General features: G+C 41.3%; 1 protein-coding gene across 1 annotated transcript in view; it reads right to left on the reverse strand.

Moving 5' to 3' along the window:
• The window catches only part of IQCM (IQ motif containing M), a 154554-nt gene that overhangs the window by 73792 nt on the left and 67006 nt on the right, over positions 1–13756 (reverse strand). Inside the window, exon 7 of the mRNA XM_070758155.1 lies at positions 12407–12480. Coding sequence (XP_070614256.1) covers positions 12407–12480 — 74 coding nt within the window. The remainder of the gene's footprint in view (positions 1–12406; positions 12481–13756) is intronic.

Here is a 13756-nt window from a genome sequence, read left to right on the forward strand (position 1 = left end):
CCTCCATGGGGCATCTCTAGGAATCTCCTGGGAGGAAACAGGGCCTCCACCCTCCCTGTGGTTTCCCCCATCACACGCATTATTTGCTTTTACATTGATTCCTATGGGGAAAATTGCTTCCTACAAACTTTTCTACTTAAGAACCTGGTCATAGAATGAATTAAGTTCATAAGTAGTGTTGGGTGAACTTCATGAAGTTTGGGTTCAGCGAACTTACCCGAACTTTACCCAAACCCAAACCTGAACAGCAGAAGCACTTTTTAAAACCTTTTTTTAAAAGTTCGGGCAAAGTTCGGGTTTGGCGTTCAGCTGAACACCGCGAAACGCTGCCGCCTGGGAGGAGAGTGGGGAATCCCCTTGTGGGATTCTGGGGGCAGAGTTTTGACATCACAGAAACTCCTTCCTCCCCATTTCGGCCAACCAGGAAGTAGTCTCCGTGACGTCAAAGCCCCGCCCCTGGAATCCCCTCAAGGGATTCCCCACCTCCTTTTGCTTGCAGCCCCGCAAGCAAAAGGAGGTGGGAAATCCCACAATGGGCTTCCCCACTCTCCTCCCGAGCGTCGTCGTTTCGTGGTGTTCGGCTGAACATCGAACCCGAACCTTACCTGAACTTTTTATAAAGTTCGGGTTCAGGTTCGCTATGCCGAACTTTGCAAACTTCGGTTCGCCCAACACTATTCATAGGTAGAGGTACCACTGTATAGCCGCTCCTCATTTGAATAAATAGAAGTCAATATTCCTACTGCAGAAATCTTGAAATTGATAGATATAACTGTGCTCTATGTGCAGTCTACATTCCACACATACTCAACAAACAATTTTTTCTATTGATACGTATTTGCCAATGATCCAGTTGTGCTAACATAGTCTCCTTGTGCAATAGTTACTGTATTGTATTGCTATATTTCTTATTTCATCGGCAAAGCCAATCTTATTTCCAAATCTTACAACTCATTAACTAGAGGACAGGTGTCAAATTTGCAGCACCATATTGCCATTGCATGACATTTTGCGATGTTTTCCCCTTTGTAAAGCTGGGCTGGGTGTGGCCTGTGCATGATGTATCCAGCCCATGGACTGCCAGTTTGATACCCCTGAACTAGAGGATAATCTCTGATATTGCTCCTGTAATATTTACATATATAAACACAGTGTCAGATTATAAATGATCAATCACAGCCTGCGTGAGCTACAATAAATCTAATCCGGAGGTGACGGATAAAAGTTACAGAAAAGCTTCAAAACGAAGTTACTTTTATTAATAGAAAATAATAAATCAGCTATGCCTGATCACAGGCTCTTACTGCACATCTACATAGCTAGAGAGTTAGAAGCAAGATGGAGATTTTTCTCCTTCTTCACCAACAAGAGAGGAAGTGATGCTGACTATCTAGACAGGATTTACATCATAGTGGGCGGAGCTAAATTAGCATACACAGAGTTAACTATTTAACTACTGAATGTCTCGGAATGTCTCTGGGGCTGGCAATACACAGTGTGACACACAGTATATGTCTGCTTCCTGCCTGCATCTATCTATCTATCTATCTATCTATCTATCTATCTATCTATCTATCTATCTATCTATCTTATCATTTATCATCTGTCTGTCTGCCTATCTATTTTGAATTGTACATTTTTATTTATCTATTGCCACTAATTATTTCTGGCTGATACTAAAGCATTTTGTTTGCCCCAGTTATATATAAAAAAAAGCTGTTTACCATCTGCTAACAGGTTGGAAGTGATTAAGAGAAATTTATTTTGGCTGTTTTAAAAGCCAAATCGGTTCTGAGTTGAAAATATGCGTCTAAACCAATTGAAGGCGTTGCCAAGTTCAAAATCAGATGTATGCTTCTTCTGAACCCAATCCCCTACCAAGTTAAATTATCTCAAAGCAAGTATTCTATTTCCTCTAACATGTCCAAATTTCTTATTCTGCCCGAATGTAGTTCCTGTGTAATGGCAATTTGCCTTTGGCTGAAGTACTAATCAACAGAGCCAGATGCATAATGCATAGCGACCTTGAAGAAGAATTCGTTATTTTCATTGATGCCGCAAGCCCCTTCTTTTGATGGTATATTCGTCGTTTTTTAAATCTATGTCTTTCTTTTCTCAAAAGTGGCTTCGAGATGATGGACAACAGGACAGAACCAGGGATGGGCTACTGCCCGGACCGGGGGGAGGAACGCGGTAGGGTAGCAAAAATGAAAGATGTTGAAAGAAAATGCATAAGTCACGCCCACAGTGTGTTAGTAAAAATTTTGGTAGCCCTTCGCTGGGCAGAACATGAATTTGGATGCATAAGGACTCCACTCCCTGTAGAACTAATGAGGTTGCCTCTTTTAGTAATGAAACCTTTGCAAAAAAAAAAAACCAACCAAGTTTAGAGAGCATCAAGGACCCCATAGTTCATACTTCAGCTTCAACCACAACAACACAAGAGCACACAACAGATTCAAGCTTAACATTCGACCAATCCTCGAATACAGCTCATCTGTTTGGAACGCATATCACATCTCAGACATTAACACCCTTGAAAATGTCCAAAGATACTTCACCAGAAGAGCCCTTCACTCCTCCACTCGAAACAGAATACCCTATTATGAGACTAGACTTTCAATCCTGGGCCTAGAAATTTTAGAACTAAGACGCCTTAAACAAGATCTAAGTATTGCCCACAAGATCATATGCTGCAACGTCCTGCCTGTCGGTGACTACTTCAGCTTCAACCACAACAACATAAGAGCACACAACAGATTTAAACTTAATATTAACCGCTCCAAACTTGACTGTAAAAATTATGACTTCAGTAACCGAGTTGTCGAAGCGTGGAACTCATAACCGGACTCCATAGTGTCATCCCCAAACCCCCAACAATTTACCCTTAGATTATCTATGGTTGACCTATCCAGATTCCTAAGAGGTCAGTAAGGGGCGAGTACAAGTGCACTAGAGTGCCTTCCGTCCCCTGTCCTATTGCTCTCCTATATCTCCTATTCCTTTCTTCTATTCCTATATCACTTCTTCTATTCTTTCATTGATATGTTCTATTACTATACCTTCTTTTCTATTATTTCTTAGATATATTTTACTATGAGTATCTCCTCTATAACCTTCATCATGTGTTTTACTATGTGTATATAGATATATACCCACTAAAACCCTCATTGTGTATTGGACAAAATAAATAAATAAATAATAAAATAATAAACATTAACCGCTCCAAACCTGACTGTAAAAAGTATGACTTTACTAATCGGGTTGTCGAAGCGTGGAACTCATTACCAGACTCTGTAGTATCATCCCCTAACCCCCAACATTTTACCCTTAGACTATCCACAATTGACCTCTCCAGATTCTTAAGAGGTCAGTAAGTGCACTTCTCTACTATATCCTCTATAACCTTCATTGTGTATTATTGTGTATTGGGCAAAATAAATAAATAAATAAATAAATAGTTTAATCCTGAGCTACAAATATTCTGTTTTATGTGTCTCACTTCACTGCTGCTCATAAGAGCGCTGGTGAGACCACATTTGGAATACTGTGTTCAGTTCTGGAGACCTCACCTACAAAAAGATATTGACAACATTGAACGGGTCCAAAGACGGGCTACAAGAATGGTGGACGGTCTTAAGCATAAAACGTATCAGGAAAGACTTCATGAACTCAATCTGTATAGTCTGGAGGACAGAAGGAAAAGTGGGGGACATGATCGAAACATTTAAATATGTTCAAGGGTTAAATAAGGTCCAGGAGGAAAGTGTTTTTAATAGGAAAGTGAACACAAGAAAAGGGAACACAGTCTGAAGTTAGATGGAGGAAAGATCAAAAGCAACATGAGAAAATATTATTTTACTGAAAGAGTAGTAGATCCTTGGAACAAACTTCCAGCAGACGTGGTTGATAAATCCACAGTAACTGAATTTAAACATGCCTGGGATAAACATATATCCATCCTAAGATAAAATACAGGAAATAGTATAAGGGCAGACTAGATGGACCATGAGGTCTTTTTCTGCCGTCAGACTTCTATGTTTCTATGTTTCTATAACTTTAATAGTAGATATACTAGCTACTGGCCAGCTATAAATATGCTGCCCATTATTCTAAAAAAAATGTAAAAGAGAAACCTTCTTGATATGAATGTTATGACTACACATGGAACAAGTTGTCATTTGCTGAGATGTACAGCTATTAGAGCCAGACAAATGGCATAGAATATTTATATTCTTCTATTAACGATGGAAGATGGTACCATTTTACTGGAAATTCTAGGAAGCACTAACTTTAGTGATTAAGTATCTTTGAACTTCAGCAGATGAAAGGATTATCACTGAAAGCATATTAATCCCTTGAGGATTAGCAGCAAACTGTTAGAGATCTCAAACAGATAATAGGTGATTTATTTATCAACTGCAGTTGGATGGCAAAAATGCATATGCATTTGTGCTAAATATAGTGCAATATTCAAAATAGTAAGACTGAATTAAATAGTGATGGGATGGAAGAGTCTATGAAGCATATGCTATATATCTTTCTTGCTGTTCCTAGATAGTTCAGACTTTTATAAGATCACGTGGACTGCCAGATATTCATAAAGTTTGTGCATATGTTATCTGTCTCTTCTAGTCCCCTCTTCCAGTGTGCCTTGGCTAAAAGTAGAGATTCAATAAAATGTTCCATTGTGTTGTGGTTAGCTCTGGCCCAGCTCCTGCCCCAAGGATTGTGGATGTGGGGGAGATATCCACATGTTGCAGGCCTGTTTTGCCCCCAGTGGAATCTGCTGATGAAGGCTCCTCTGACCCAGAAGACATGAGTGACAGGGAGGAGGAGAGTGTGGCAGACAGCTCAGAAGGAGATCAATTATCTAGCTCCTCCTTGGATTCGGAACAAGAGTTAACGATACAGCTACGCATGCAGAGAGCGATGCATAGGCAACAACAACTGAGAGATTATTATCAAAGAAAATGAGGCCACCTGTGGTTGGGTGGGGCTGTGGTAATTAGTGAGGCTGCTTTGTGCTTTGTGACTGCTTTACTGAGTTTGACCTTTTGTGTGCTGATTTTTCCCCGCTTTGAAACTAAACCAGAGCAAAGTGTGTTTCACTTTGTGAAAGAAGAAGGATTGTGAATTGCCTCACAGCTGCAAGCTAAGTATCACAGAACTGATAAGGGACTTGTACAAATTACCAGTTTGTTTGGAGACGAGTGCTCTTTGCTATAGAAAAAGAGTGCTTAGTTTATTTGAATTTTCGGTATAAAGAACATTGTTTTGAATTTTCAAACGTGTGTGTGTGTCTGAAATTGTATCTGTGAATTTTCGGGAGGATTCTACCAGAGAGCTCGACAGAACACAAGCTAGAGTAGATTTTCGCAAACCACAATACAACAATACTAACATAGGACTCTGAAACAAAGCCAGATATCTATTTTGCATCAGGTTTACACCAACAGGCCTCAACAATTTCACACTAAGTTTAGAAGCACTTTTCCATGCTCTTCCCTCGTGTGTGATGTATGCCATCATTTGTCAGCAGTGCCCTCTGAATTTTCTGTAGGACAAACAGATCAGGCTTTGCACAAAATAATTAATGGACAAGTTTGACATCAGGACCCAAAACAAGGTCAAATTCATATCAGAGTATTTTAACATCCCAGGACACTACAAATCTCAAAGTAGCTATTTGGAATGAAGAAACCTTACCAGCACATTAAGAGAGATGGCTGAATTCACATACAGTGATACCTTGTCTTACGAACTTAATTGGTTCCGGGATGAGGTTTGTAAGACGAAACAATGTTTCCCATAGGAATCAATGGAAAAGCAATTAATGCGTGCAAGCCCAAAACTCACCCCTTGTGCCAGCCGAAACGCCCATTTTTGTGCTGCTGGGATTCCCCTGCAGCATCGCAAAAACACGGAAGTCCGGAGGTAGTGTTTCCCATGGAGGGGAGCCTCAGGGGAATCCCAGCAGCGCAAAAAAGGGTGCTTCACTGGCAACAGAAGTCCGGAGGTGGGGCATCTCAGTGGCTGCAGCTTGGGTTTCTAAGGTGAAAATAGTTTGGAAGAAAAGGCAAAAAAATCTTAAACCCTGGGTTTGTGTCTCAAAAAGTTTGTATGACGAGGGGTTTGTAAGACGAGGTATCACTGTATATCAAAAGCTTTCAACATCTCAGAAGCAATGAAGGGCTACGAAACATTTTACCATCACACTGTGGGCATGGCTTATTTTGAGGGTGTGGCTTGCTGGCCATGTGACCAGGTGGGAGTGGTTTGATGATCATGTGTCCAGGGGGTGGCTTAAAGGTCATGTGACTGACTTAAAGGTGGCCAACTTGACATCACTCATGTCAAGGGTTTTGGTTAAGGTTAGAGTGCCTGGCCTCTTCTCGCCTCAAAGAGATACAATTTCCCTATTTATTTATATACTATTACTGAACATCCAAAATAAAATTCAGAATTTTTCTACCTGTTCTGCGTACCTGACCTTACCCGTAGGAGCCAATCATTGCGCACAAGTCTCAACAAACATCATGGTTTTTTTTAAACATTGCATAATATGCTGGTCTATGACCATAATTAAAATTAATTTGATTTGAACATGTTACATTTTTTAATTAAGAATGTACTTACAATTTGTCTCATGTGTAATTTAATCTGCATAGGCACTGCCCCCCTTTTTTTTCTATCCATAGTTTATCTCAGTTTAAATCTTACATCAGTTTTGCCATCCATTCAGCTGATAGAATGAGTTGTTGTTATTATTATTATTATTATTATTATTATTATTATTATTATTATTAATTGGATTTATATGCCGCCCCTCACCAAAGACTCGGGGCAGCTAACAGCAATCATAAAACAGCGTATAATAATAATCCAATACTAAAAACGATTTAAAACCCCTTAATATAAAAAACCAAACATACATACAAACATACCATGCATAAAATTATAAAGGCCTAGTGGGAAAGGGAATCTTAATTCCCCTGTGCCTGGCGGCAGAGGTGGGTTTTAAGTAGCTTACGAAAGGCAAGGAGGGTGGGGGCAATTCTAATCTCTGGGGGGAGTTGGTTCCAGAGGGCCGGGGCCGCCACAGAGAAGGCTCTTCCCCTGGATCCCGCCAAGCGGCATTGTTTAGTTGACGGGACCCGGAGAAGACCCACTCCGTGGGACCTAACTGGTCGTTGGGATTCGTGCAGCAGAAGTTGTAGTTCACAGAACCTTATGCCTTTTAATAAAACATATTAATCTGAAAAGATGCTGTCAGGCACATTCTGATTTTGGCTACTGTACACCGATCCAGCTCTTCCTCTATAATATCTGCAATCAATATGAACAAGCTGGCTAGAGCTGCCATATACAAAATAGTTGTCCAATGCATCTCAGCCCACATGATCAAATCCAATATAAATTAATTTAAGAAACTCATTATCCTAGGAATAAACTATATATGGACACAACCTATAAATAATATATGCCATCAGGTGAATTGATGTAGTTTGGCTTAATATGAACCCTACTGACAACAGCTTAAGTGGATTATACAGAAACTACATAACACTTAGCACTGTGTTGGAAGTATCATGTTTAGGACTGGGCATGCCTCCATCTTAACAAAACTAGTCAGGTGTGAAGGATTTAGAGATGAATTGTGCCCATGACACAGAGGAAACTATTCAACAGCACCTTTGGCAGCTAATGGGAATTTTAGATAGCTACTGTGTTTTTTGTTTAGATTTAGCATGTTACACAATGTAAGCAGCACAACAAAACACATGTACACACATATATACAAAGCTGAAAGCACCAGCCTGAAGATGACGAGTGGGACCTCGTCAGCCTAGAGGTTAATTCTCTGCCTTACAAGGCATAAGCTCCAGGATCAAATCCCAGTAAGGGTATGGCTAGCTGATGAGGCCAGAACAAGACCAAAATAGTGCTATCCTAGTCTCCCTTAATTTTAAAAATTCAGCAAAAAACATGTGAATATATATATTTTCAAATTCAGCAAAAAAAAATGTGACACATAGAGATAGAATTGTCGGCTATCAATAAAATTAACTGCCTTGGAAATGGCCCTGGGTTGGGCCAAGAAGCAAATAAGGAGCTGTGATGTTCCTTCAATACACCAGGGTGATTCGACACAAAAATATGTAACCCTTCCTTGGTGCAGAGCTGAAGGGATTGGATACTGTAGCCTGGAGGATAATTCTCTGCCTTACAAGGCAAAGGTTGCAGGTTCAAGTCCCAGTGGGTATGGCTAGCTGATGAGGCCAAAATAAGGCCGAAATAGATCTATCCTAGTCTCCCTTAATTTTCAAATTCAGCAAAAAAACATGTGACATATATATATTTGCCGAGAGGCAAATAAGGAGCTGTGATGTTCCTTCAATACACCAGGGTGATTCCACACACACACACACACACACATATATATTAGATTTGTATGCTGAATTTTCTGTGTGTGTATGAGAAAGAGAGGGTGGGAGGGAGACAGACAGACATATTTTTGCTGATAATGAAAAGGAAGGAAGTCTAGTATAGATCTATTTCAACCTATTTTGCTCTCATCGGCTGATATATTTCTTTCATTTTTTTCTTTCTGTTATATTCTTTTGGAGGATTGAGTGCAAATCTGGACTACAGATGTTATGTCCAGCTAAAGCAAAGCCAACTAGCTGCTGATTGGCTCTGATGCGACTAGCTCTAAAAAGCCGCCGAAAATAAACGGCTGCTCCCGCGCTAAAGAAAAAGTATAAATAGGGTAACAGACTAGCCGTTGCCTTTGTTGGGATGTGGAGTTACAGAAGGTTGTTCGTTTATTCCTGTTCTGAAAATAAATTGTTATTTTCAATCGAAGCCGTCTCCAGTGCACTGATTTAACAATAGATTTTGAAGGATATCAGCAATCTAGAAAGCATCCAATCTAGCAATGAATCCAAACGTCAAATCTCGGAAAACCAGAACTGAATATGTTTAAAGGGAAAGAAGGTTAATGGGAAGTATGAATGCTGCCTTTAACTGTCTGAGGGATTGTCAGTTAGCAGTCAGTTACAATTCAATTTCATAGAATTGTAGAATTAGAAGAGGCACAGAGGCCATCAAGTCAAATCCGCTGCAGGAATTGAAATTAAATTGTTCCTGGTAGATGGTTGTCTCCATCCAATCTCTCACTAAAGACATCAGAGAAGAATAAGAATCCAGGGCTCTGTAGATAATTATCTCTACTATTAAATTGTATGTAGGAAGGTCATCTTCAATTGAATCTGTCCTGTTGTAACTCATCTGTTATACTATGATTATTTGTTTGTTTGTTTGTTTGTTTGTTTGTTTGTTTATTGTTTGTTTGTATGAGTTGAAAGGGACCTTGTAATTCATCTAGTCCAAACCCCCTCTCAAGCAGAGTCCCTACACCAAGGGTCCTCAAACTTGGCAACTTTAAGACTTGTGGACTTCAACTCCCAGAATTCTTCAGCCAGCTATGCCAGCTGGAGAATTCTGGGAGATGAGGTCCACAAGTCTTAAAGCTGCCAAGTTTGAAGACCTCTGCCCTACACCATTTTAGACAAATGGAGTCCACTCTTCCTTTGAACATCTCAAGGAGCTCTTACAACCTCCACAGGCAATCTGTTCCAGTGGTTGACTGCTCTGTCAGAAAGTTCCTTCTTATTTCCAGGTTGAATCTCTCTTTGGTCAGCTTCCCTCCATTATTCCTTGTCTGGCCTTGGTGCTTTGGAAAACAGTCTGACCCCCTTCTCTCTGTGGCAGCCCCTCAAGTATTGGAACACTGATATCATGTCACCCCCTGATCCTTCTCTTCACCAGACTGACCATGCTCAGTTCCTGCAACCACTCTTCAAATGCTTTAGTTTCCAGTCCCCTTATCATCCTGGTTGCTCTCTTTTCACCTTCTCTAATGTTTCAATGTCTTTTTTATAGTGTCCTACCTTCTGTGATGGGCATGTGGCAGCCTAGCAATTAAGATGCTGGGCTGGTTTATTTATTTATTTATTTAATTTTATTTATTTATTTTGTCCAATACACAATACATATTGAAGAGGATAGACATGAAGTATTATATATAAAGAAAAGATATAAAAGTAGAGAAGAAGATATATGAAAGGAAGAAAAGATATATGAGATATGAGATAAGGAGAGACAATTGGACAGGGGACGAAAGGCAGGCTAGTGCACTTATGTACGCCCCTTACTGACCTCTTAGGAACCTGGAGAGGTCAATTGTGGATAATCTAAGGGAGAAATGTTGGGGGTTAGGGGTTGACACTACTGAGTCCGGTAATGAGGCTGGTTGACCTAAAAGGCCCTATTTGGACAGGGAGTCACTGCTCACAGTCACTCATTCCCTCATCACCTCCAGGTTAGATTACTGCAATGCTCTCTACATGGGGCTACCTTTGAAAAGTGTTTGTAAACTTCAGTTCGTGCAGAATGCGGCCGCGAGAGCCACCATGGGGCTTCCTAGATTCGCCCACATTTCTGCAACACTCCGCGGCCTGCACTGGCTGCCGATCAGTTTCCAGTCACAATTCAAAGTGTTGGTAATGACCTTTAAAGCCCTACATGGCATTGGGCCAAAATACATCCGGAACCGCCTTCTACCGCACGAATCCCAGCGGCCAATAAGATCCCACAGAGTTGGCCTTCTCTGGGTCCCGTCAACCAAACAATGTTGTTTGGCGGGCCCCAGGGGAAGAGCCTTCTCTGTGGCGGCCCCGGCCCTCTGGGATCAGCTCCCCCCAGAGATTAGAACAGCCCCCACCCTCCTTGTCTTTTGCAAACTTCTTAAGACCCACCTTTGTCACCAGGCATGGGGGAGTTAAGTTATTCTCTCCCCCTAGGCCATTACAAGTTATGCATGGTATGTTTGTGTGTATGTTTGGTTTTTTATAATAAGGGTTTTTAGTTGTTTTATTAAATTGGATTGTTACATGTTGTTTACCATTGTTGTTAGCTGCCCCGAGTCTGCGGAGAGGGCAGCATACAAATCCAATAAATAAATAAATAAATAAAATGATGTGATAGGCGTGAGTTACTGTTCAAGCCTTAGCTCCTACTAATCTAGTCTTTTGAAAGCATGCAAATGCTACTAAATAAATAGGTGCTACTTCAATGGGAAGATAACCTTGTAACATGTCCCTCAGCATATAATCACACCCGTCACATGGCCATGGAAGTGTTGTCGGACAATGCTAGCTCCCACAGCTAAGAAACAGAGATGAGCAGCGTCCTCTAGAGTCAGGACAGGGAAAATCTTTACCTTTACTTTTACATTCTGTGGCAACATCAAACAGATCTTGATTGTCTTCTGCATGGCCCTCTTTTAATATTTTTCTGCTGTATATGTAGAGCCAGTTTGGTGTAGCAGTTAAGGTATCAGGCTAGAACCAGGAGCCCATGAGTTCTAATCCTACCTTACATACAAAGCCGCCATGGCCAGTCGCTTTTTCCCAGCCTAGGAAGGAGTAAGGACAACCCACTTCTGAAAAACTTTACCAAAAAAACTACTTGACCAAGAATCAGATGCAATTGAAGGGAAGAAAAGAAAATATGGAACGCATAATTTAGTATATTATGTAAACAGCTGAATTAAATCACATTGCACATCTTCATATACAGTGGTACCTCATCTTACGAACGCCTCTTCTAACGAACTTTTCAAGATATGAACCCAGTGTTTAAGATTTTTTTGCCTCTTCTTCCGAACTATTTTCACCTTACGAACCCAAGCCGCTGCTGCTGGGATGAAGGGGTTTCTTTTTTCCCCCTTTTTTGAAGAAAGAAAAGGTAGGGGTGGCTTGGAGGAGGAAAGATTTTGCAGAGAACAACGTGCTTGCAAAGGCACTGAAACGGTGTCTTTTGAAGAAAGAAAAGGGAGGGGCGGCTTGGAGGAGGAAAGATTTTGCAGAGAACAAGGTGCTTGCAAAGGCACTGTAAGGGTGTCTTTTGAAGAAAGAAAGGGGAGGGGCGACTTGGAGGAGGAAAGATTTTGCAGAGAACAAGGTACTTGCAAAGGCACTGAAACGGTGTCTTTTGAAGAAAGAAAAGGGAGGGGCGCCCCCCTTGCCTTTCTTCCTTTCCACTCACCCTTTAGCCTAGCCTTGCTTCTTCCACCCGCCCCCTTTAGCTGCTCCTCCCTGCCCTCTGTTCGCCTCCCTTCTAAAGGTTGGGATTTTCCTGAAGGATTTGCACGCATTATTTGCTTTTACATTGATTCCTATGGGAAACATTGTTTCATCTTACGAACTTTTCACCTTACGAACCTCCTCCTGGAACCAATTAAGTTCGTATGATGAAGTACCACTGTATATCTTTGCTTTGCAAATAAAAAAAATTGGGGGAGAATATTCTAAATCATACTGTTTTCCACAAATAATACCTGGGAGCGCGTCTGTGATGTTTCCGTGAACTTTGTTGCTGTTTCTCCATTTTTTCAGCTTGCAGCCGCAACATCTAAAGAAAAAAGGCTGTTATCTGTACCACTAGGCAGGAAGTGATACTACTGAATTTATTTGTCATTATCATTATTAATCTTATTGTTATCATCAGCACTGCTATGTTAAGGATATCTAGCTTACTGACAAGTGAGTGTTCTGGGTACGATAACCAATAGAGTGGAAAAGAAGACAAAGGTCCCATTCTCTTTTCATTCTACGAGCCTTATCAGAAGACTGATCCAATCTTTGAAGCCAAATGTTCAAAGTGTGGTAGGAAATATACAGTGATACCTCGTCATACAAACTTTTCGAGATACAAACCTGGGGTTTAAGATTTTTTTGCCTCTTCTTACAAACTATTTTCACATTACAAACCTACCGCCGCCGCTGGGATGCCCTGCCTCCAGACTTCCGTTGCCAGTGAAGCACCTGTTTTTGCGCTGCTGGGATTCCCCTGAGGCTCCCCACCTCCGGACTTCCGTGTTTTTGTGATGCTGCAAGGGAATCCCAGCAGTGCAAAAATGGGTGCTTCGCTGGCAACAGAAGTCTGGAGGTGGGGTTTCCCAGTGAGGGGAGCCTCAGTGAAATCACAGCATTGCAAAAACACAGAGGTCCGGAGGTGGGGTTTTGATGACTTTGATGTTTTTGCGATGCTGCGATTTCACTGATGCTCCCTTCGCTGGGAAACCCCACCTCCAGACTTCCGTTGCCAGTGAAGCGCTCGTTTTTGTGATGGTGGGATTCCCCTGCTGGGAATCTCCTGCAGCATCGCAAAAACACAGAAGTCCGGAGGTGGGGTTTCCCATGGAGGGGAGCCTCAGGGGATCCCAGCAGTGCAAAAACAGGCGCTTTGGCTGGCAAAAGGGGTGAATTTTGGGCTTGCACGCATTAATCGCTTTTCCATTGATTCCTATGAGAAACATTGTTTCGTCTTACAAACTTTTCACCTTAAGAACCTCATTCCGGAACCAATTAAGTTTGTAAGACAAGGTATAACTGTATTTTCTAACTCTCAATTTTAAGTAAAATGCAGAATTAAATCAGTGGTGAAATCCTACCAGTATGCCCCGGTTCGGGCGTACTGGTAGCAGTGGCCCTAAGTGGTTCGGAAAACTGGTAGCGGTGGCAGCTCGAATCTCCACTTACCCACCTGGGTATTGCCATTTTCTTGCTTTTAATTCTCTACACATGCGCAAAGCCTTCTGCACATGCGTAGAGGGTGAAAAAGCTTGTGCATAAGAACATAAGAATATAAGAAGAGCCGTACTGAATCGGGCCAAAGCCCATCAAAT

Source organism: Erythrolamprus reginae, chromosome 7 (genome assembly GCF_031021105.1).
Source record: "Erythrolamprus reginae isolate rEryReg1 chromosome 7, rEryReg1.hap1, whole genome shotgun sequence".
NCBI lineage: Eukaryota > Metazoa > Chordata > Lepidosauria > Squamata > Dipsadidae > Erythrolamprus > Erythrolamprus reginae.